Here is a 24,555-nt window from a genome sequence, read left to right as displayed (position 1 = left end):
GGGTCGCGGGCGTCAGTAATGCGAATACCAAGAGTGAACAGTAAGTGACAATATAAGCTTATGAAAAAAATTTGGAAGTCTTGAATGATGTAGATTTCATTTCGCGCTTTCGACTGATGAAACATGCTGTTATGTAATCCATAACCGAATCATCGACAAAATGTCTCGGAGAACCACCACCAGGTATGTTATTTTAATACAAATACATAACGAAATAGCTGTACTCAAATAATAACAGTGTATGTACACAGTGACGTTAGTTACTTTGTGTAATGTTATTTTGTGTGCCAAAATAATATATTATTATATCCTGCTACAAGCATTGTACATAGATACACCATAATATAATTGTTTTCAGGATTAACGCTGCACCAAAAAGAAGTGCTAAGAGGCTATTGTACACCTCCGTCCAGTGTACGTTCACTTCCCTTAGGACCTGGCTCCCAAAAGAGGTTTATTTATAATTTGGATCAGTTCCTAAAGGCTATCCTGCAAACATGTTGCAAATCGCAATGTCACCAAGTAAGAATCTTTGCTACTTCAATAACATACTACAGTAGTACATACTATAGTGATAAATAGTCATTAGAATCAATGAAGACTATTAAAATGATGAAAGCGCAAGCCAACTTCATTCACAAGACTCATCGGACAAGTGACAAGCACAGTGTTGTCGCCTGATGGCATTGCCATTGCACTGAAATAATAATGTTGATTACTGAAATTACTTTCTCTTATTTCAGGTGAAAAAATTCTGAAGTACGCCTAAACAGAAATGGTGTGTTCTGCATGAACACGCAAGTAACTGCTATGTTATATACATAGTTATATGTTATATACTATACTGCACATCTTCGGATCTACCGGATCTGCCCTGATGATGGACACTGCAACACTGTCCGAAACGTCGGCTAAAGAAGGAGTTAGCGCAACACGGCAGAACACCCCAAAAACAAACAACAAAAATGCTTTTGGCCGTGAGAATCTAAAAAACTTACCTAATTGCTATGCCAATTTAATTATTAGATACAACTGCTTCCAGGAGAGGTAGCTTGGATCCAGTCACGAGATCATTGAATAATGTTTATTGTTTAATAATCTTTTATAATTTAAGTTCTATATTTGTAAATAATTATGTATTAAAAATATATATTTGTTAAAAGGGAATGGAATTAAAAAAACATTAATTTATTATTGCAATTTTTAATTGTGCTTTTCAGTTTCAATTGCCTCTTATCATCTTCCTCCTATTTCCTCAATTGTCTTCAAGTATCAGGACCCTCTGGAGTCTGGGGAATTCTGTTTAACGAGACGGCGGCTTATTTGAGGCAGTGGCCGCCTCACAGCAGACATCGGCTGCGGCTGCTTGATCATCGAGGCGTGCGAAGCAGGGGGATGGTCCAACTATCCCACGGCATAAGGTCTGAGGCGGGGGCTTCTGGATCGGAGACTGCGTATCCAAAAATAGCCCTGGAAGTGGACGGTTATCGAGGAATGCTTCGTCTTCATCTTCTTCTATGGAGAACACCTCCATGAGTACCTCTTCTGCAATGGCATTCGGGTTATCTGGAAGTATAAGAGAGAATAGTGCGTTTTTAGTAATTTACTATAAACGCTCCCGAAAGAATTCAAATAATTCTATGAAAAAACATTTAGCGTTTGATAAATATTTGTCGAGGTTTGCAAATTTTCATATTAAATTAAAAAAAGTTAAGGGACAATAACTTTTATAACATCTTTGTCTAATTAAATATATTTTTGTTTCGTGTAAAGTAGTAATTACAGTTTTCATGATGAAAAAACCATTTGTAAGTGACTTTATCAATGTTTGAGTTCAAAAATTTTATATTTTTAAGTGCATCTGTAATCAAATATTTTGTGCATTCGGAAAGCTGCTTCTTACTGAAATTTAATTTTCTTATACTACATATTAGTTTAGATTAGATTGAAAAGGATTCAATATTATGATGATTACATAAACAAATCCATCATCACAGTACTTACTGTGTAAAGAGCCAAAAGTGGGTAAAATTTCGATCACGCTGGCCTCGCTTATTATGAATATTTTTTAGATAAAACCTTTAGATTCACCTTAATTACTGTACGACACAACTTTTAACCTTCGGGGAGGTGGAAAATATTGCAATAAAAATTTCAATTACGTAAAACTAAAATTAGCTTTCGTTTTGCGAAACGAGACCGTCCATTTTCAAACTTTATTGTCAAATGTCATTTTGTTTTGTTGGTATTTCTGTTACTATAGGAAGAAACGAACGGCTAGAAGTAGCTAGAGACAATCGCGCGGGCGTTTTTTTTAATGTTAAAAAATTCTGTCAAATTAGTATTTACCTAATATGCATGCATTGTGTGCGTTGTGATTGAAATTTATTAGCTGGATTTTATTTTTTTACGTTCAAATTTTATTTAAGTTAACTATTTCTGCGATATTGAGCGGCTACGCTAAGTTTGTGTAACATGGTTTATGATGAAAAAGAAAATGCCCCCTTTACACCGCCTGCTCGCGTCAAGGCAAGAAAAACATCCCAGTTTTCAATTAGTTTAGCGGCTACGCTAGGTTTGTGTAATATGGTTTGTGATTCAAAAGAAAGTGTCCCTTTTATACCGCCTGCTCGCGTCAAGGCAAGAAAAACATCCCAGTTTTCAATTAGTTTAGCGGCTACGCTAGGTTTGTGTAACATGGTTTGGACGCCTGCTCGCGTCAAGGCAAGAAAAACATCCCAGTTTTCAATTAGTTTAGCGGCTACGCTAGGTTTGTGTAACATGGTTTGGACGCCTGCTCGCGTCAAGGCAAGAAAAACATCCCAGTTTTCAATTAGTTTAGCGGCTACGCTAGGTTTGTGTAACATGGTTTGTGATTCAAAAGAAAGTGTCCCTTTTATACCGCCTGCTCGCGTCAAGGCAAGAAAAACATCCCAGTTTTCAATTAGTTTAGCGGCTACGCTAGGTTTGTGTAACATGGTTTGGACGCCTGCTCGCGTCAAGGCAAGAAAAACATCCCAGTTTTCAATTAGTTTAGCGGCTACGCTAGGTTTGTGTAACATGGTTTGTGATTCAAAAGAAAGTGTCCCTTTTATACCGCCTGCTCGCGTCAAGGCAAGAAAAACATCCTAGTTTTCAATTAGTTTAGCGGCTACGCTAGGTTTGTGTAACATGGTTTTTGAGATATGTATATATTTATATTTATTGCTTGAATTAAAATTATATTATGCTGACGACGAAATCCAACATGATTCTTGTGCCTCGGACTTGTGACTCTATTTGTTTTCTACAGTTTCAATTATAATGACGACGAAATCCAACATGATTCTTGTGCCTCGGACTTGTGACTCTATTTGTTTTCTACAGTTTCAATTATAATGACGACGAAATCCAACATGATTCTTGTGCCTCGGACTTGTGACTCTATTTGTTTTCTACAGTTTCAATTATAATGACGACGAAATCCAACATGATTCTTGTGCCTCGGACTTGTGACTCTATTTGTTTTCTACAGTTTCAATTATAATGACGACGAAATCCAACATGATTCTTGTGCCTCGGACTTGTGACTATTTGTTTTGTACAGTTTCAATTAGGTATAATGACGACGAAATCCAACATGATTCTAGTGCCTCAGTTCGACTCTGAAGTGATTCTAAAAAGGTTTGTTTACATTATATTATTACAAATTATGTAGTGTTTTTATACGAATCATTTATGTATCCGCATGAAGTCGGCTACGATTGTCTAGCATCTAGCTCCTAGCTCTTCGTAAAGTGTCAGGAATACCAACATAACAAAATGTCAGCGAGTGTTAGAAATGGAGGCCGACAGTCGCCGCGTCGCCGATTTCGTATGCGAGAGTAGATTTTAATTTTACGTAATTGAAATTTTTATTGCAATATTTTCCACCTCCCCGAAGGTTAAAAGTTGTGTCGTACAGTAATTAAGGTGAATCTAAAGGTTTTATCTAAAAAATATTCATAATAAGCGAGGCCAGCGCGATCGAAATTTTACCATAAAATAATCAATCATATTCATAAAAGCGACTTTATTAGGTAATAGAAAATGTAAAAAATATAATATTAAGTATGACAATCATTTACCAGTATCACAATGCCATGAAATACAATATCCATCATATTCCTAGTACTAAGCAGAATCATGCAGAAATCTAACCAAAATAAAGAGTTTTTTTCACAACATAAAACAAAAAGCTAAGAATAGCCATCAAACCTTACAACTATTGTGACTTGCACAAAGTGATATAATTATTGAGATATTTAAAATTATGAGTTTGAAGATGACAAGTCGACACAAGATGACACTCGGCAAACTTCGTAGTTCCCACGTTCCGAGCCGCTTTGAGCCTTCGTGTTCACTCGGCAAACTTCGTAGCTCCGCCCCCATTCCTCCAGCAATGTGAGAACCATAAATGAACCTACACCTAGATCGTCATCTTCGTGCTTTTAGTACTGAACATATTTCGTCCGACGGATTTTTTTGGAACTAAGAGAAAAAGAAAGAGAAGGGTGGAGAATGGCATGAGAAGGGAATAGTTGTCACGACGTCACAAACCATCGACCAAAGATAGAGGAAAGTAAAAAAAAAAAAACGGTACTACCATAGACAATATAAATACGGTCCCAATTTATTAGCCTAAAATATTATTTAAAAATGAAAAACTCGTAATTGCATGAATTATTTTATTATTCAAACACAGATAACACAAAAAAGGGACATACAAGCTTGTGTAAACACAAAACACATTTTAAATGACAATAAAATGTTAACACACCAAAACAGAATATTATTTCATTTAGAGAAAAATAAAACAGTTGTATATAGAAGCGTATGAAGGTATACGCTTCTACGTCCATTTTGGCAGCAATGAGCCCGCTGCTGGGTTCAGGGAAGAAATCTGAAATAAATAAACATCACATTACTCAAACAAAACATAGAATATTATATCTGTAATTCAGTTGCTGGCTTTGAAGAAATAATAATTCTATTGAATGAATATCTTTATCATAATAACGACTCAAATCAACGTCTATTATTTCATTCTATCTCTCTAATAATAAATAAAGTTAATGATAAGTTACATTAGAAACATTGAACAAACAGAGGGAGATTCGCACCTGCATTTTGGTTAACATCCCGGGTCCCTTGTGCACCAGGTAAATCCCGATATATTCCGATATCTGGAAGATTAAGGGTCGGCAAAGCATCTTTTTTCAACGAGCCACAAGTCGTTTTTAATTTTTTTGCAAAATGCGAACTACAAACATGTGCATAATTTGCCAAAATCGGGTAATAAATATAATCTATTCTGCCAATTCTCCACGCCCATTCCCGAAACAGACTCTCGTTATTGTCGTGTCGCACTGAAACAACATCCTCACAGCTTTCGACACTACAGCGAAATTAGCGAGGCATTTTAACAAATCTACTTTCACTTTTCACAAATATTTACGTCGGCGAAGAACCATGAACATAACCATAAACATGTGGTGTTTTGACTTTTGTTACCACAGATATCCCATTTTATACAACTCAGTTCTTCTATGGCGTTCAAAGTGTTCCTATTGGATATTGGCATTTTAAATATTGCTATGACGTCACCAAACCGCCACCATTCTAGGACCAAAATTTAGGTCGGAGTCGACCCCCCCTGGTGAGAACACTGAGAACAGGCGCACCCAGTATAACTCCGATACTTTTTTTGGTTTTTGATGACGTCGCTACAGCCCGACCAATGAAAAGCCGTCGTGGTTTGATCTCTCACTCTCTCTAGCATAAGACCCGTGTAACAGAAAGAGAGGCTACATTCCACCTCCCCGGAAATGCCTGAAACCATGTGACGGATGTGAATGTGACGCCATCTTGGCCATCTTGACAGTTCATATTGTTGTTTTGAGTTGTTTGTTATGTGAAAATGTCTGAAGGTAACTCAAGGCATGCATTCCTTTGCTGGGTCCAAGCCGGAAAGCCTACGGAAGGTTGTATTGCAGACGAAAGAAAAACTAGTAAGAAATCTTTTAAAATTGCTCTCCGAAAATGTCAGCACTCGGAAAATCAAGCAAGAATGGATAGCATAGCTACGGCTATGCACAACAAAGACTTCAAAAAGTTTTGGCAAAAAACTTCAACTGTGCTGAAAGCCAAGAGCAAAGCTCCACTAAGTGTCAACAACATCACGGGGGATGAAAACATTGCTAACGAATTTAAAGACTTTTTTTCTTTAAGCGCGGATCAAGGAGATAGCATGAAACTAAATATGATGACATGTCTGCCTGCGGCAAATGATGACCTGATCATGAACATGTAATGATCTGCCCTTTCTACTTCAAACTTTTCCTTCTCTTCTTTCTACGATAAATTTTCCTTAAGTCCCGTAGGTAACTTTTCCATAAGGCTTTGGTTATATATATATCCGGGGTAGGAAGGTCCTCCCTGCCGTCTTTTCTTTATTTCACACCCCTTCAAGTGTGTACATCCTAGTTTGTCTACGTGACGTACGACCTTGAACGTACTCATTTCACGTGACGGTTCAGTATAAAAAGGCTTCACCGAACGTTGTGTTGGTTTTTTGTTTCTCGGTTTAGAAACCTAGTTATCTATGTATGTGTGGTATCCCTTGGTTCTTTTGAGATAGAGTGAGTTGAATCCATTACCGCTGTGTTTTAAAACCATTTTATAAACCTTATCTTCTAAGTCGCCTGCTCCCCCCCCCCACTAGCTACTCGATTCTACCTATCGTAGGGTAATGTGAATATAATAAAGTGTTAGATTTATATATGTGATATACATACGATAAATTTATGGTGTTAGTTGTCGGCGCCATCCATGTATATATTTTAGGAGGGGAAGGAGAGGAAAGGAAATGAATTTTTTTTCAAGCTAAGATTGACTCCTCCTCTTACCAAACAAAACTGATGGATGATAATTTGAGCAAGGCGATCGATATCTGCGTGTCTGGATATCACAACCGGCCGGGTCTCCCCTTGTTCCAAATCGGCAACCTTCACGCCAGAATAAAGAAAACCAGGTCTCATCACCAATTTCAGAATTGCCCCAATCTCAAACACCACGAATCTAGTCGCGAAAATGTGACACGTAAGGTCCTAAGTTACGAGCCACCTCTAGAAAACATTGTAACTCCCACGCCGTCGGGGATTTACATCCCTTTCTAGGTCAATACATAGATAACACACGACGATCTTGTCGACATTTAGCCTGCTTTTTAACGATAGGTTGTGTGCCTACCCATTCAGCCAATTATCATGTGAGATATATGTAAGGTCTACTCGAAATGCCAAATTTAGGATGAGGACTGTCTGTATTTTAATATTCGGTCCTAGTAATTATTTTATGAGGTTACTAGCATCCTCGTGTATTAGGTATGGGTAACTCCTACTGAATACCTATCCTCTCAGGTAGGTATAAACGGATAATTGGTTTGATTTTTGCATTTAATTTAAAGAGGCTGCCTACCTCTCGAAAGGTACCTGTTGAGAAAAGTTGTTCGGTTGGTAGTTTTATTTCGGAGATTACCATCTCCCTCTTTCGACTTTTGATTTGTTTTTGTGCATCCCAATTCGTAACTTAGAAAGTCAAACAATAGATGAAAAGTATTAAATTAGAAAGTCAAATAACAGAAGAAAAGTTTTCATTTTGTTCCGTCTGGTTGCATCCGATCGCTTTCAATTCGGGACGGCATACGCTAGCAAAACTTCCCCCTTTGACTGACTGTACACCGCGCCTCTCGGCCAATATATGAAAAGGTCATTGGCCTGTCTCTCACTCACAGCTGATTGACAATCCGTCTAGGGTATTCCTTTTAATGATAACATTGTTTGGGCGGCAGGTGTCGTAAACTTAGTTGTATCCGTCCTTTAAACGGGGTCCTCTGGAATTTAATAAATAATATAAAAAAACTCACCCAGTTAGTCACCTCTCATTCTCAGCGTGAAGCTTACCTGGTTACACTATATAGCTAAATCACTTTAATTTTCGACCTCCTCCCTACGCTTATAAAAGGGTAATTAAATATTCCTGTAAATAAAATTGTACCTCCCTAATCTGTTAGGATTCGAACCCACAGTTAATAATCTATTTGATTCTCTGGTTTTCGGTCTCCGTGGATAGAATGCCATCTCGCCAAATCAATAACCTAGCCGGATTAAACACTTCCCGCCTTTAAGTACATTCACTCTGTTTTAAAAACGCAATCATTATTTTTATTATTTTCATGTTTTTAAGACAAGCAATCTAGTTCGAACTGTATACGAAATCACGTTTAAATCAACACAACTTTATAACACAATCGCGATTGCACAACACCTGGCGCCCCTGAGGTGGGTTTTTACAAAACGGCGCTCTACAAATTATCCAATTATTATTATTGTCATTATTATTAATTGTTTTCCCACTGAGTCGAACCACTTTCACTTCACACAAACACCGGATCAATAATCTTTCACTTTAATTCAATATTCCGCAATATTCTCTAATACCATTTGAATTCAATAATTAACTGTAATTTCAAACAACACTTCTGATTTGTATCCATTTCTCGGGGCTGTCAATGCACTCAAGTTCAAGACTCGACTGTCCCTCCGGTCTCTCCTTTCCCGTGGGAATCTGTTTACTCCAGGCCTGTCTGTCAATAAATCTTCCGTCGTTGTCTAAACAAAAAAATTTTTTTGAGCACGTTCGTTTATTATTTATCGTTTATTTTTGTGGATATTCAAAACATCACAAACATTACTCCTGAAATGATCGAATGCGCGATTAAGCAAACCGCCCTAGGTAAAAGTCCAGGATACGACGGTATTGGTATCGAGCACATAAGGTACGCAGGAAATCATCTCCATACTATTCTAGCCGCCCTGTACTCAAGCCTCTTACGACACACACATATGCCTATGGACATGAGTCGAGCTGACAGGGTTGCCAATGCTTATGTTCTAAAATACCCGCACCGAATGTTCGAAATCCCCGAATCGGGGAATGCAAAATGTCAAATTCCCCGCAAATTCCCCACAAGTTCTTTTAAAATTTCGCCTTCAAAATAATACAATATTTAATGGAAATTAGCATTTTTTTATTGATTTATTTTATTTTATTTGGCCATTGACATGATTAACACATATTATTACATACATAAGAATGTAAGATTAAAAAAAAAATAGGTGACAACCTATTAACTCAACTTATATATCAAAAAAAATTCAATAAATTGTATAGCTAGTAGAAAAAAAGGCAATATAATCATACAGTGTGACAAGTACGAGTAATTTAAAAGAGACAAAAAATATTTATTTAAAAAAATGATAAAATGGTAGTTTAGTGTTAAAACATAATTTTAAACAATTTTTAAAACATTATTTTGTTAATTTATATTGAAGGAAATCATTTCAAACAATGAAGTTAAATTATTAAGTAAGCAATTTACATTATTATAAGACTATTAATTAACAATATATTTAAAGGATTTTTAACAAGGTAAGCATTTATACAGTGATGTAAAATAATTATCTACTTTTAATCATTAATCACTGAATCATGCCATATATTTTTAGTAAACATTTTATATGAAGGATTGAACTTCAAACTTCCTCCTTCTTTCTTAATACCTTCCCGGGTTGTCATCAATGCTACCACCGTATCTGTTTGTAGGCGATTTCTGTTTTTAAATTTTTCAGTACACTGAATTTTCTCTCAACGGAAGCGTTTGAAAATGGTAATACAAGTAATAAACTAGTATCTTCCTGTATTGGTTTTTAGGCGAAACACTTTAGCCCAGTAAGTTTCAGCATCGTCGTCTGCATTTAGACCATGTAGGGAGAAATCCAGAATAGCGTGAGCCCGCCACTCATCATTCACATTTTCTGCTATAACTAAATTATTGAGAAACGGAAATCGTTGAAGTACATATTGCAGCAATGAATTCATTTTAAATTGTTGAGCTTCAAACGGAATCACTATAGATATAAATGAAAATAAAAACTCTGGTCTGTAGTTTCATCCATTATGAGTGAAAAAAAGTTTCCTTTGGTACGTAATTTATCACAGATTTTTTCCATGAATGAAGTTCATAAGACATTTTTTAAAACAGCTGTAGTTTTGGTTCGGTGCAAGTTGAGATTTTTAGCTATAATCGGGAAAAATGTTTGTGCAGAGGGGACCCAATGTATCCATAAATGATAATGGTATATTGTGTTCAGCTAGAGCACCGGCTAATTTTAATTCAGCTATTCTAACATTCTTCTCTAAACCGTGAGGAAATATAAAAGATGAAATTTTTTGAACATTCTGTATCTCCGCACATTTTCTCGTGTGACGGTCTGATTTTATATGGCGAATTAGGTCACTTTTGTGTGCAATGATTGACACGGAACAAATAGAACACGATGCTAATTCATTTCCGTCTTTCAAATTGGGATCTTTTCCTATCCAACTTTTAAAATCCGGTTCTTTTAGCCACAGAATGTTAAATTTGTTGAGACGTTTTACCTTCTTTATTTTCTCTGACTCTTCAGATGGAAACGAAATTATATTACAATCTCACTTACATACCTACAATATCGTTAAACACGTAATAAATATAACGTGCCTGCAAACTGCCTTGCTCCTTTGTAACTGCACACTTTTTTTAACCATTTATCCATTTTAAAAATGGACTCAAAAAACTCCGTTATTACTTATTATAAAATAAAACTTTCCAACAACAAGTCATCAATTCATCAAAATAAGAAGATGTACGTAAGAAAATAATCCTTCCACCATAAAAGTTATAACTAAAAAAAATCATATGTCTTCAAGTTTGGGTCCCGAACTTCAGGAATCCCCCGACATTATAATTTAAAAATAAATTTTACAGTGCTGCCATAAAAGAAAACTACGAAATCTTTCACCGAATGTACTTAGTGTATATTAAATCAAGAAATGCCCAGAATCCCCGCATTTTCCCCGCAAAAAGTTATTCCCCGCAAAATACCCAATTCTTGAAAAAACTGAAAAATTCCCCGCAGTTTGGGGAATTACCCACAAATCGGCAACGCTGCGAGCTGATATCATACCAATCTTAAAATCCAACCAACTGGATGCATCGATACTAGGAAACTACCGACCTATTTATAGAGGCGTTGTCCCTGTAAAATAGAGATCTTGGGTTCGATTTCCAGCTGAGACCGTTTCCTTTTTATTTTTCTTTGTCATGTTGTGTCCCATGCTTTGTTTAGATTTGTTTCTCCGACTTTATGTCCGGGTTAAATCTTCCCACAGGAAAAACTAAACCCTTCCACACGCTTTTCCAAAAATGATAATCTAGTCAATCCTTATTATGCATGTGCATTATATAAGCATAGTAAATACAAAACAATACAAAAACAACACGTCAAATCACCAGAGATCAAATGGGAAGAAGTATTAAAAAAAAAGTAATTAAAAAACTTAAATATTTACTAATATCACGCTTGAAACAAAAGTATTTAAATTTGTAAAACTCTATGTCATCTTGCCAAATTATTTTTAAAAAGTCTTAAAAAACAATTAAACCATTAAAAAAAGATTGACATTCCTAACTCACCCAAACATTGTGCGAAGGGAAATATTATCTTCGTCCACTCACAAAATAATTGAGTGCCAAACAATAATGATCAGGTGTTTTATCGAAAAGATGGGGTTTGAATTAACAATTTAATTGAAAAAAGAATTTCATAGTTGTCTGTTGCTTAAGTAGTTTTTAAACCATTCCAGTTCTTTCCCTTTTATTCCATATTTTTTAAAAATTTTTAATAACTCTTTTTCTATCTATTGTTTCAAAAGCTCTCTGAAAATCTAAAAACACCGCAACAATATGCAAGTTTTTATCTATATCTTCCTTCCAATCATCAATTACTAAATTTAACGCCGTTTCACATGAATTATTGTTCCTAAATCCAGATTGTTCGTCACAAAGGATGCTATTATTTTCCGGGTATTCTTTAAGTTGAGATTTAATTATGTATTCCATCACTTGCTCATATTTTGGTAACATATTTACAGGTCGAAAGTCTTCACATTTTTTTGTGTTCGAAATCTTTGGAATCGGTATCACCATAGACGTTTTCCATGATTCAGGAAACTTCCCCGTTTCTAACGATTCGTTTATCAAACGAAAAACGCAAAATTTTCGAGCAAAAAGGCGCAAGAAATTTTTTTTTAAAACCATGTACTAGAAGAATGGACATATTCTTTCATGAAATGGTAGTCCGAAAATAAAAAAATTGACAGAGACTTAATCCCAAATTAGTGAAATAAAATAAAAATACTTCACATGTAACAAAGTTTTTCATTTTTCTGATAAACAGAGAAATGTTAACATTCAACACTGTCGTAGAAAAGCACAATAATTGTTTGAAAATGTTTTTTCCTTTTAAAGTAAAGGAATTCAAATTTCAAGTAATTTTAAGCTATTTTTACGACGGCCTCGGGACGACAGATTTTCAACTTACAAAGCGCCGTCCTGAGAAAATGTGCCGTAAGGAAAGATACCTTATAGCTCATTTTTGCAGGACCGCACTTTGTGAGTTGGAACCTTGTCCTGAGAGAATTTGTTAACATTTCTAGCATTTATTTTTAAAATAATATTTTAGGCTGATGAATGGCAATATGATCTTTCCTAGGTATATTGTCTATGGCCGCGCCTTTTTTTTATTGTTTCGGCTACCTTGTCTATGAAATCAAAGGCTGTAATGACGTCATCGGTTAAAAAATAGTGGACAAAATTTCCCCCTACAAAAGCTCGGAGTTATCAATCTAGTGATTGGTTTATTTGTGGGCGCACCCCAGGGGCATTTAACTAAGCTTTGGCCTCGAAACTCATTTGAAACCGCCACGCCTACCTCAAAATTCTTATAGAAAACGAATAATATGGCTAAAAGCTCAGATCTCATTGGTGAGAACAGAAGGATTGGTTTCATCTCTCGCTCTCTACATGCTCTCTACCATAATGACTCGTGTAACAGAAAGAGATGACGGAATTTTGACGTTTGACAGTTTCAAATCATTCAAACAAAATGACAGTGGTTTATTTATACACGCGGGTTGTCATTTTCTGCCGAAATACTATCATTTCCGTCGAAAATATTGCGTGTTAAAGTTGTTCGTGATAAAAATACAATATAAGCCAGTATAGTGTTAGCGAGTTACAAACATATTATATTCAACCTACCTACGTAAGTTCAAGTTTAAAGTGAATTAACAGTTTTAGGTTATTCGTTCGGTTTTTTGAACAATGCTTCATACTTGACATTATGTCTTCCTCCACAACGTATAAATGTTATTTATTATATCGATAAACTTATTCATGTTATTGATTAGTGTTATCCTGTATTATCTTATTGTTTTGGTGAAATTAAAGATTTTTAAACATATGTAACCATGAGTTCATGAGGCTGAAAAATGTCGGAATTCTTCGTCATACTGTCGGACAATCATGTTTTGGAAATTTTCTTCGGTGTTTTTGCAAATTTCTTGTCATTTTGGGTTTCTTCTTCTCAGATTTACAAGTTTCATCTCAAGGAAATGCACTGTAAAAGTTTATTTTCTTAGTCAGATGAACCTTGCCATTTGAAAACATTTCGACATTTTTCTGCTTCAAGGACATTTTTATTTTTAAAATATTTTTTTTGGGCTAGTGAATGAATGGAGTAGGCCGAGAGCAATTATATTGTCTATGGTTGCATCTTACTTTTAGATGACCTTGAGTTTTTTCTATCTTGTCTACTGCTCTTTGCCGCACGGTAGGTACTGCTTGTATATCTGTGGTTAAGTACTGTATAATTCTGTTGTATACAAAAAGCCCGAAGATATCGATCTAGAGAGTGGTATATTTATGGCGCACCCGTTCTTCTTTCACTATGAGTACTTGTCGACTCTGTCTAGGATATAACGGGAGAATGGACATATTCTTTCATGACCGAAAAGCTGTTCTGAAAAAGTTTCTGAGTTGTAGTAAATTGAAGGTTTGTTATTTTAAACTATTTCCTATTATATTGTTCTCATATTTTATGCTTGTTAGTTATTTAAAATTTCACAATTAAAACCATGTTTCCTCGCAGACAGATAAATTATTTATTTCATCAAAAATCTTCGTAAATGATTTGACGATTGTTTTTCAATATAACGAAGAACCGTTGGTTACTAACTAATAGATCTGCGTTAAATATACAGAAAAGTGGGACACGGACACCTAACTGATATGCATGGGACAAAATAGACCCGGGTAAACCTATGATCGGCTGTAATACAACAGTCATTCTATATTCACATACCCCATGCCCATTATTCCTCAGTGGCACAGAAAACTGCGTTGTAGGTGTACATGCGTCCAGTTTCAACTGTTGTTTTCGGAGTTACGCCCACCCGGGTCAGATTTGATTCACATATACCTTAAGTGTAACCATTTTCCCTTAAAAAAAGGACAATACAACTAAAATTGTATGCACAAAATGTAAAATATTATGTTAAGTTAACTGCAGTATGCTTGCAACATACAAAATTTGTTTAAATTAACTAACCATTTTTTTTTAAGTTTGGGCTAAAATTGTAAGAATTTTGGACCCATAAATAATGATTTGCTTTTCCTCAATCGATATACCACAAATTATGGATACAATTCACCATGTCTTTTTTTATATTAACTCCTGTGTGGAGTTAATAATATAAAAATAAAAATGTCCAGAATGGCAAGACTTGTTAACTCAAGTCAGGACCTTGAATTTTTTGGTGTAAGTCTTAATGATTTTGTCAGTCATTACTCAAGTAATATTTTGTATTGATATGGCAGAAGTCGTGAACTCCATCAAAGGCTTGTTACTGTCTTGATATTATGTTTATTGTTTTTGTGCCCTATTTTTTCATTACCAACATTTCTCCTTGTATTGACTGTAATATGTTGTAATTGGACTTGGTACGTTAATAAATATGACGTTTATTAAAAGTATTTAATTAATTAAAGAATTACTTAATAGAATTATTTAAAAAATCTTACCATTAATTAATTTTAACTACTTTTCGATATTTTATAATAAGCCATATTCGAAAACTTCCGGTAATTATTTGGTTTAGGTTGCCTCCTTCTACCGTTTAAAATGTCTGCTCAGAAGATTCTCATTTCTGAGCACAAACTGCCTCCTGTTTTTAGTTTTAATATTCTCGTTTCGTCCTGTCCTGCTGTTATTGTTATTCTATGTTTTGTATGAACATCATATTCATCATTCATCACTTTGTATAAACAGTATATTTAGTGTTATAATATTAGATCTGTATTGGGTAAGGCACACTGTAGGAATAATTTTAAGAACATGACCACCAATACTAAATTACGGTTTCTAAGTTTGTTATAGTAAAGCGCACTTGAAGTGAAATGACACAAAACTGCGCTATATAAAGTTATTATTATTAATAAATAGGTCCCAATGGTTAAGTGGTTTAAGACGCCTGTCAAGGTAAGACAAGAGATCCTGGGTTCGATTCCTAGTTTTGACCGTTATCTTTGTTATTTTTCTATGTCTTGTTCTGGTATTATCTTCTTCTTCAATGGCGTATATTATTGTGTGGAAGAATATTTAATCAAAAAGAAAATATACTAAACCTGTGAGAATGGGTAATAAATCCTTACACTTATGGCACTAGAGATGCGGAAATCCTTCTTTTTTTGTTATGATTTGTGCGAAAGTGAAACCAAAATTTTTTGTAATCATATAAAATACGGTTACATGATAACTCAACACAATGACAATTCATCACGATTTTAAAAAGTGATATAAGTCATTAACTCTTTAATAAAAGAAAAATTTGCATATTCTAATCTTTATAATTTTTTAGCGTGTGGTATTTTGTTAGGACATGTGTCACAGTGTAACATAATAAGAATCAATTATGGCAAAACAAACCACGTAGGGCGCCATTGTAACAAATTAATATTGCGTCAACTTAAACACCACATTGAGTGCCAATGTAGCGGAGTGAGATAGGTAGTATTGAAATAACTTAAGAATGTCACAAGATATCATTTATTGGCAAAGAACGAAACATGGAATATTAAGTTATTAATTACAATTAAATTTACGTAATTGTAAAAAGCATTCACTTTGTGGCTCATCATAATTTATAATAAAAACACATAAATTTGTTTTTGACCACGATAGTTTTATTTTCACTCTACCGGTTTCGGAAGATCCCTTCCTTCGAATATTCTCCTGATGAAGGAAGGGATCTTCCGAAACCGGTAGAGTGAAAAACTATCGTGGTCAAAAACAAATTTATGTGTTTTTATTACAATTAAATTTAACCAGAACATGAGACTCCTAATTTAGGATTGACAACAATATCTCAGGGGGTGTGCAGTGATTCACTTGCACAGTTGGAATTAAATGGTAGCACTTTTATAAGTAAATTATTGACAAAGGAATACAATGATTATAATCTGACCTGTTTCATAGAAGGTTGCCATGCAATTCAACGATTGTAACTGTAAAATTTATAATGGATAATGTGATGTCCAGCGATAAAAACAGCTAGCTAAACAGGAACAATATGTCCGCAAGATTCCTCCCATAATGTCGCCTGGAGCAATCGCTCCAATCCTTCCAGATGAATCTGTTTCCTTTCCTGTTGTCCGTTTGGTACTGAATTACTCGGTGACCGTCAGTGGCGCTGCTGGCTCCGATCAACCGTAGACGGCAATCCCATAGACAGGTGGCGATCCGAAGATAGAGTTATGGATAAATTAACCATAAATGTAGCGGGGCGAAAGTGAAGTGCTACAACAGTATTGACTGATGTCCCGTCTGCCACCTTTCGAGCAGACCACACAGTCCCGTTGGGACCTTTTCTTAAAATGTGGAGTTTTCTATCAAGCCTGGTCTCTCATGGAATGAGAATATTTATTGCCCAGTAAAAAATATTCAAATAAAATGAATGCGTAGTTATTGTTATGTAAGAAAAACAGAGCAAAAAGCACAACCAATCGTAAGTGGGTACTTTATACAACTGAATAGAATCATGAGTATACCTGTAAAAGGACCCTTTTATTTTTTAAACAATAAAATGTATACCCATTTTTTATGTCGCCGCTGCAGCGCCATCGGAGTTGTTAGAATATTTCCTATGTCGCCGTGGCGGCAACAACGGAGTACAAGATTTAAAAACGATGAAAAAAACAAACCTATTTAATATGTTTTTGTTTCATCACTTTTCATGACTTTATGTCACTTTTAAAAGGTGTGTTGAATTGTCATTCTGATGAGTTATCCGGTCATCATAAAATACATACATTTTTTACACATAAATCATGTGTGCCAGGAAATTCCAAGCTCAATTTAATTCCAAAATCAAACGTCAAGTGTCCACTTAAATTTTTTTTGTGTCGCATTAAATAAGTATATGATAACAATTCTTCCAGATTTCGGTAGTTTATACAACTGTTGTTACTAATAATATTATTTTGTACATGAAACCTGTAAATAAATAATGCTAAAAATTTTGACATTTCTTACGAAGTTAATTTTCATCACTTTTCTTGGGTGAAATATTATAAAAATTACATCAAAATAATATAGATAAAACTATCTTTCTGATGATACCTCAAATCTATTATTTCCACAATCAATTTATATCAAAAATACAATAAATCTACATGGTTTAACTTAGAAAAATTTCACGATTTATACAGTGAAACCACAAACTGGAATCAAACTTGGATTTCCATGCACTACAAAGTAATAAACAATGCTCCGAACAACTAGTTCGTCGATGCACCTGACACCGCAAACGCGGTATATTAGCAAACTTTTAGTTTTAAGTTACTTTGTAAATAAATTAAGACTGCAAACACTCATTGTAATTAAAAACTTAGCAATAACACCTATAGTTATTATAAGTAATCTTAACTAGTAAATACTGTATTAGAATTAAGTTCTCTTGCTGACCAATATGTTGCTTCTTATATCCCAACTCCTTTAGTATGTCGTGGACACTGGAGGGGAGGCTGTCGGGATATAAGAAAGCACCACCAATATTGTTAATATTAAGATGGTCACACTTATGTAATTGCAACACCGGCCGCTCGAGTCACACGGTCCAACCGGACACGCTAGCAAACCAAGCGGCCACTCTGTTTTCGAGCGTCTTAGAATTAACACTTTGCTTACAAATGTTAAAACGTACCTTCATTAAATAAATAATTAAACGTGGAAATTTCTTTTACTTCTCCGAGTTGATGGCCCCGCTACTACAGGTAAGTATCCGTGGCTATCCACAACTGGTGACACCCTTCCACAAGGGTCAAAATCGCATATAATTTTTTTTTTTTTAAATTCGTAGATAATCTAAGGCACTCACATATGGAGTCCCGGCATATGACGAGTGAATGGCCCAAAACTGGCTTTAACTTTAGTTTAAGAAGTTATATATCAAATTAGACTTTAACTTCAGTTTAAGAAGTTATATATCAAATTAGACTTTAACTTCAGTTTAAGAAGTTATATATCAAATTAGACTTTAATTTCAGATAGTACTTTTATAGATAAGGTGTGGTGATACTATTTAAAAAAATACATTCATATAAATGTATTATTTTCTAAGAAATGGTGGTTTATAGCAAAATCCATTTTCTCTAACGTAACCTAATTTCACCCGCTTGAAGTTTGCTAATAGTTATATTGTAAAAAATTAGTGTTGATTTTTCACTTGGAGTCTATTGTTATTGATGTGAAAGTTATAAGACTAGTTTTTTTTCTTCTCTTATTAAGTTAAAATATGATAAAATATTTGGATTTAATGATAAAGAATAATTTAGTTTTAGTTAGTATGTACTCGTTTAGTTTGGGGCAATCAACTGGATGTCTTCTCTGTGAAATTGCCGCAATTATCTTGTGCGGATATTGTACTCTTGACATTCTGAGTACCTGTCCAACCACCTTACCTGCGACATAACTAGATTATCAATGTTTTACCGCACTTTCATATTTCATTCCCTGCCACGTCTTCACTCATCAGGCCACCACCGCATTGAGAGTGATTTCACCAACTTAGAGGAGTAACTGAGTAACGGGAGTAACTGGTTTAATCGGCATTATGCGATGTATTACCATACACAAATTAACAGACTCATTTTGCTTTTCACAGATGCGAAAGCACGATGGCCTGCCTGAAAACATTTGTCTCTCCTGTGTGCTCCAGATGGAGGCTAACGTTGCTTTCATCACTAAATGTGAGGAAAATGACCGCAAACTCCGAAACAAATTACTCAAAATCAAAGAAGAAAAAAGTTGCAATATCACCAATGATCTTTTAACATTTACCGTCGACAACGTTCCTGACACCCCGACTTCTACACGACGAATGAAAAAAAAAACTAACACAAAAATTGAAGAGGACAGTGACAACGACAACACCCCGCTTAAGTTTCTAAATGGCGATAAAGAATCTAATGCATCAGATGATATTTATCAAGATATTTTTTTTGACCATGCGTCGATGGAAGATGACAAAAAGGACATCATCAAAAAAACTATTGTTAAAGTTGAAGAGATCGGACACTTGTGCAACTTTTGCGGTGAGAATTTTGCTCCCAAATTAAAACTGGCCTATAAGAATCACTTGCTGACCCACAGCGAAAAGCAATTTAAGTGCACAAAGTGTCCCAAAGAATTTTTCACTAGAAAATCGCTCACCAAACATGGAAGAGCTCACGTGGAAACAAAAAATTTTGCTTGTGAATATTGTGGAAAAGCATATAAATCTAAGAAAACTATAATCACGCACATACAATTCATTCACCAAAAGAAAAATCAATACACTTGTGATTTTTGTAAGAGGACATTTTTCAGGCCTGATTATTTTAAGGTATGTTATTATTATAAGTTACAAACAACTTTTAATTTCAGTATTTTTTCTCCAATTTTTAAGTATTGACAAATGCAATCACCGCCATTAGTGTACTCTTTTTGAAAAAAATTGACAGATGTTTGTAAAAGTCAAAGTGGAGATTAAAAAAAAAACTAGTTAAAAAATCGATAATTTATGGAATTTTACACTCTTCTTAAACATTTTATTTGGAAATGCACAACTCTGTAGCTTCTGTTATGTAGATATCACTGGTATAATTATTGTGTTCTTTTTTATAGATGTTTGATGGTAATTTGTTTTATTTTATTTCAGCGCCATCTATCAGAGATGCACCGAGTAGAGCAGAACTATGTTTGCCGAACATGTCACAAGTCCTTCCCTTTCCTAAACCTCTTCCAACTTCACAAGCTCGTCCACACTGGAGAAAAGGAGTTCCCTTGCAACTCGTGCCCTTCCAAGTTCATCTCCAGAAAACTCTTGGCAGATCATCAGAAAACCCACACCGATCAACAAATCTTCCATTGCCACATCTGCTACAAAGGATACTCTCAACAACACCATTTGAAGATACACATGACTAAAATGCACAGAGACTCAGCATTAGACGTTTGAAATAATGTTTAATTCTATCGGCCAACTTTTCCAATCTTTCTTTAGCTGGGTCTTAAGTTAAGTCAAACACCTCAATGGAAATAATATTATGTTACTATTCCGGCTTATCTCAAATGTCTGTCTGTTTGGAGTTATACTGTCTTGAAAGTTTTGTACGTCTTTTTTGATGTCTGAGTGGAGAATAAAATATTAACTTTTCACCAAAGTTTAAGTCACAAAATCCTTGAAAATCCATAAATACTTCATCTTGTGCATGAAGGGTAAGTATACTATAAATAATTGAGTCGACTCTGTGATGTACGAAAATATTGAGCGAGTACCGTGGGTACAGCTCTTAACAAAATGAGTCATGACACTCATGACCCATCTCTAGGCCGAGCTGTCCGGATCCATTGGGACTATTGTATCACACTTTGGGGAATGTTGAGAGTTCGGAGCGAAGAAGGGGAGGAGAATGGGAAAAGGGATGTTGAAATTCACCTTGTTTAAATCTTGTCACTAAACATTCCTTTTGCTGTGTCAAGCAATATTTTTTCGATTCCGAATGGTTGTCTTTCACCAGGGCTTTCACTCAATGAAAGTCTTGCCAAACCCTATGGAACGTGCCACAAATATACTATACATTACTTTTTAATTAATTAATGTAAAAGAGTACCACATATTAATTTAACCGCCCTATGCATACGAACGTACGTAATACGTCCGTCAAAGTATCACCCAAACGCAACAAGCCGTATCACGTACGCTCAGGTACAAAACATACTTTACCGAAACCCACAAAACGTTTGTGACACGTTCGTGCGCGTCAAGTTTGTTCCTGCGTCATCCCGTTTAGTATTTCGAAGTCAGCCGAAGCAAACGGGTGTATTTTCGTCACTCCCATACAAGTCAAGTCGCTAGTCAGTGGTTCTCCATGCAAGTGGCGCAGTTTTTATGACAATATTATTACGTTACATGTTTTTTAGTGAACTTTGTGTGAATGCATGTCTTTTTTATACCGTTTATTTACTTTGTGTTATATAAAAAAACTGATTTTTTGTGTTCAATATGTCAAGTGAGAGTGAAGATGAAAATATTAGCTCCTCCGGAAGTGAGACCACTATAAGTGAGGATTTTCCAACATCACAAGATGAACATGAAAGCGAAGTAGAAGACGTTCCAACAAGTGCTCAGGAGTGGGTGGATATAGATTCTGAAGGAGATGTTTTACAACCACCATTTGAATTTACATCGACATCTGGCTTTCCTGAAGCAGTCAATAATTGTAAAGATGAGTATGAATTCTTCAACTACTTTTTTGATGATGAACTGATGCAACTGATAGTGGATCAAACCAATATATTTGCTGAGCAATTTATTAATTCTACTCCACATTCTTCGACAAGCCATGTAAGTTCGTGGCATCCAACAACAATCAACGAAATGAGAATATTTATTGCAATCATTTTAGTACAAAGTTTGGTAAAGAAACCAGAAGAAAAGATGTACTGGTCTAAAAGTCCGATATTTGAGACTCCATTTTTTGCACGCACCCTTTCATACAGGCGGTTTTTATTGCTAAAGAAATTTTTGCATTTTAGCAATAATGCTGAATACAACGAATCGACCCACCCCAATCCCAAACTGAACAAAATATGGCCTGTGTATCAATATTTGCAAAAAAAATTTCAACAAGGATAATATGTCTTGTCTATGGATCGTTCCTCAACGAGTTACTCTTCATACCGCTCAAGCAAAATATATGTTTTATAGTTTAAATATAACATGTTTTAAATAAAATGTAATATCATAAAGTGCGCGATCTCAAACTATAAATAACACAATAATAATAAATTAAAAACACTTTCATAAATCGTATTATCCAGTGATATTTAAATTCCAGATAGTGACAGTTACTAAATTCAAACATACCCACAATACTAAATCAACATGTCGCTCGAAGAACTTAACCAAAAATTCGTGGTAACGATGAATGAATTTGAAAATCGGCTCGATAAAGTCAACAAAAAACCCGGCAACCCGAATTGTGACCTCACAAATCTCCGTGGAGACTTCAATGCATTTAAATTGAAAATGACATCGGAGATGACGGCTCTTCAAGAGAGTATTGCGCAACTTGAGCTTCGTGTGGATGCCATCGACGCTGCTTCTAGAAAAAATCTGTTACTTCTACATGGCGTGAAAGAAGATGGACCAGAAGACACGAGATCCCTTGTGACTGCGGCGTTGACCGGCCTAGGGTGCCACGAAGACGCCATCAGGGGTATCGTCTCCACCAGAAGACTTGGTCGCATGAAACCAAATAAGAATCGACCCATTCTTATTGAATTCCAGCGCCAAATCGACCGTCGATCTGTATGGGAGAGGAAGAAAGGGCTGAAAAACTCCTCTCGTCTACTAACTGAATCCCTAACAAAAACACGACAAAAACTCTTTTCCTCTGCACGTTCAATCTTTTCAAACAACAAGTGTTGGACCAGCGACGGCACAATTGTGGTTCTGCTCCCTGATGGCAGCAAGCACGCCATCAGTACCCAAAAGCAGCTGGATGTCGCTGCCGCCCTTGTGACCAAACTATCAGCCAGCACCAGCACCAGCACCAGCACCTACACCGGCTCCAGCGCCAGCACCAACACCAGCACCAGCACCAGCACCAGCTCATCCAACACCTCATCCATCACACCCGGTCCCCATCCTCAACACGATGGCTCCAAGTCTATTGGCCTGCGCCCCAGAACAAATACTAAAAAATAAGTGTATAAAAAAAAATATGTTTATATTCGCAAAGCATTTATTTCTACCAATGAGTTGCTTTCATGCATTATTATCTATTTGGCTAATTAATGGCTAATTGGAAATAATTTTCTCCCAAGGAAATAATAATAAATTGTGTTGGGTAGGCAGATAATTAATTTTTTTGCAAAATAACTTATCCAAATGCTACTTCCATAACCACATTAAGTCATTGAGGTATGTATAACCCATTGTAATTAATAACAACTAATTATATTGCATTTGGGTGGGTATTTCGATACTAGGAATTTGGCCTGCTTATTATTCGTATTTCGATAAAATTTTCTTAAACTCATTATATTTTATTATTTATTATCCTGTTTCTTCTATAACACGGGTATTTATCCCTTATGTTCTACACAAACCTATAGTATCAATTGTATATTATTATGCACTTGTGGCCATAATCTATTTACTTACCTCTTTATTATTTACTGTGCGCAATAATTAGAGACACATACCTATATTAATATATCAACAAAATAGTAGTGACTGCACCCACAGACGTGAACTATAGTTCGCGGCGTCTCGGTACCTACATTTCATTTGTAATTTATAATATGATATGAAGATTTTCATTCATATTATGATGTTATAAATTGAATGTAAATCTATCTTTGTACTCTTTTTAACGCACGTGTATGGTTTTTATTGATACATTTAGCATTAAAATTAAGATTGCCTCTATCTGCTGTGACTTCTTTTTATGATTTGAAGTTTTATATATACCTATACCATTATATATTTTTAAACATATTGTCGCCTCCAATTAACTTCATATATACCTTTGTAATTTGTTATTGCTTTGAAAAATTTATATAGGTATGTGACGTATTGAACACTGCACATACCTACTAGAAATATTATTATATTTCACTATCCATAGAAATAAAAAATAATTTAAAAAATATGTTCATATATAAATGTATATGTACGTATCTCTTACCTGTTTATTATTTACTCAGCGCAACAGACACACAAAACATATATTAATTTACGTACTTTTATAAATAAGTGAACTCCACCGCGAACTATACACACAAACTTTTAACTTAGCGTCTCGGTACCTACATTTCGTTTACAATATGATATTATGAAGATTTACATTCGTATTGTGATATTATTATGTGAATGTAAGTCTTTCTACTCTATTTTTCATATTATGATGTTATTATATAAATGTAAGTCTATCTTTCAACTCTATTTTACGCACGTAAACAGTTTTTATTGATAAATTTAGTTTGC

At 35.1% G+C, this 24,555-nt stretch overlaps 2 protein-coding genes and 1 long non-coding RNA gene across 4 annotated transcripts; 2 read left to right on the top strand and 1 right to left on the bottom strand.

The window, feature by feature from the left end:
• Positions 1–1,202: 1,202 nt before the first annotated feature.
• LOC149409227 (uncharacterized) lies at positions 1,203–4,325 on the bottom strand. Of its 2 annotated transcripts, none has more exons than XR_016305244.1 (2): positions 4,107–4,325; positions 1,203–1,566 (listed from the first exon to the last, which is right to left on the bottom strand). It is a non-coding gene; the product is annotated as an uncharacterized LOC149409227 (long non-coding RNA). The 2 variants fall into 2 exon arrangements; XR_016305245.1 differs by having other exon boundaries at positions 4,237–4,322.
• Positions 4,326–13,948: 9,623 nt separating this feature from the next.
• On the top strand, positions 13,949–20,630 carry LOC149409226 (uncharacterized). The gene is made up of 3 exons (XM_089650068.1): positions 13,949–14,015; positions 19,183–19,902; positions 20,218–20,630. Exons 1-3 carry the CDS (start codon positions 13,950–13,952, stop codon positions 20,515–20,517), a joined length of 1,086 nt encoding a protein of 361 aa, XP_089506194.1. The 5' UTR covers position 13,949; the 3' UTR covers positions 20,518–20,630.
• A 1,598-nt stretch (positions 20,631–22,228) lies between these two features.
• Positions 22,229–23,385, top strand: LOC149409225 (uncharacterized). The gene has a single exon (XM_089650062.1). The coding sequence runs from the start codon at positions 22,447–22,449 to the stop codon at positions 23,269–23,271; it is 825 nt and encodes a 274-aa protein (XP_089506188.1). The 5' UTR covers positions 22,229–22,446; the 3' UTR covers positions 23,272–23,385.
• Positions 23,386–24,555: the final 1,170 nt, after the last annotated feature.

The sequence above is a fragment of the Hesperophylax consimilis genome, unplaced genomic scaffold, assembly GCF_061612785.1.
Source record: "Hesperophylax consimilis isolate HC1 unplaced genomic scaffold, BYU_Hcon_1.0 scaffold_33, whole genome shotgun sequence".
NCBI lineage: Eukaryota > Metazoa > Arthropoda > Insecta > Trichoptera > Limnephilidae > Hesperophylax > Hesperophylax consimilis.
Note: the sequence above shows the minus strand (reverse complement) of the source record. Positions and strands in the feature narration are given on the sequence as shown.

What these genes read in the sequence shown, in the direction of transcription:
- LOC149409225 (XM_089650062.1), top strand. Translation starts at nt 22,447, where the DNA reads ATGTCGCTCGAAGAACTTAACCAAAAATTCGTGGTAACGATGAATGAA.
- LOC149409226 (XM_089650068.1), top strand. Translation starts at nt 13,950, where the DNA reads ATGGACATATTCTTTCATGACCGAAAAGCTGTTCTGAAAAAGTTTCTG. An exon ending in TGAGTTGTAGTAAATTGAAG is followed by an intron (nt 14,016 to 19,182) that starts GTTTGTTATTTT and finishes TGCTTTTCACAG; the next exon opens with ATGCGAAAGCACGATGGCCT. An exon ending in TCAGGCCTGATTATTTTAAG is followed by an intron (nt 19,903 to 20,217) that starts GTATGTTATTAT and finishes ATTTTATTTCAG; the next exon opens with CGCCATCTATCAGAGATGCA.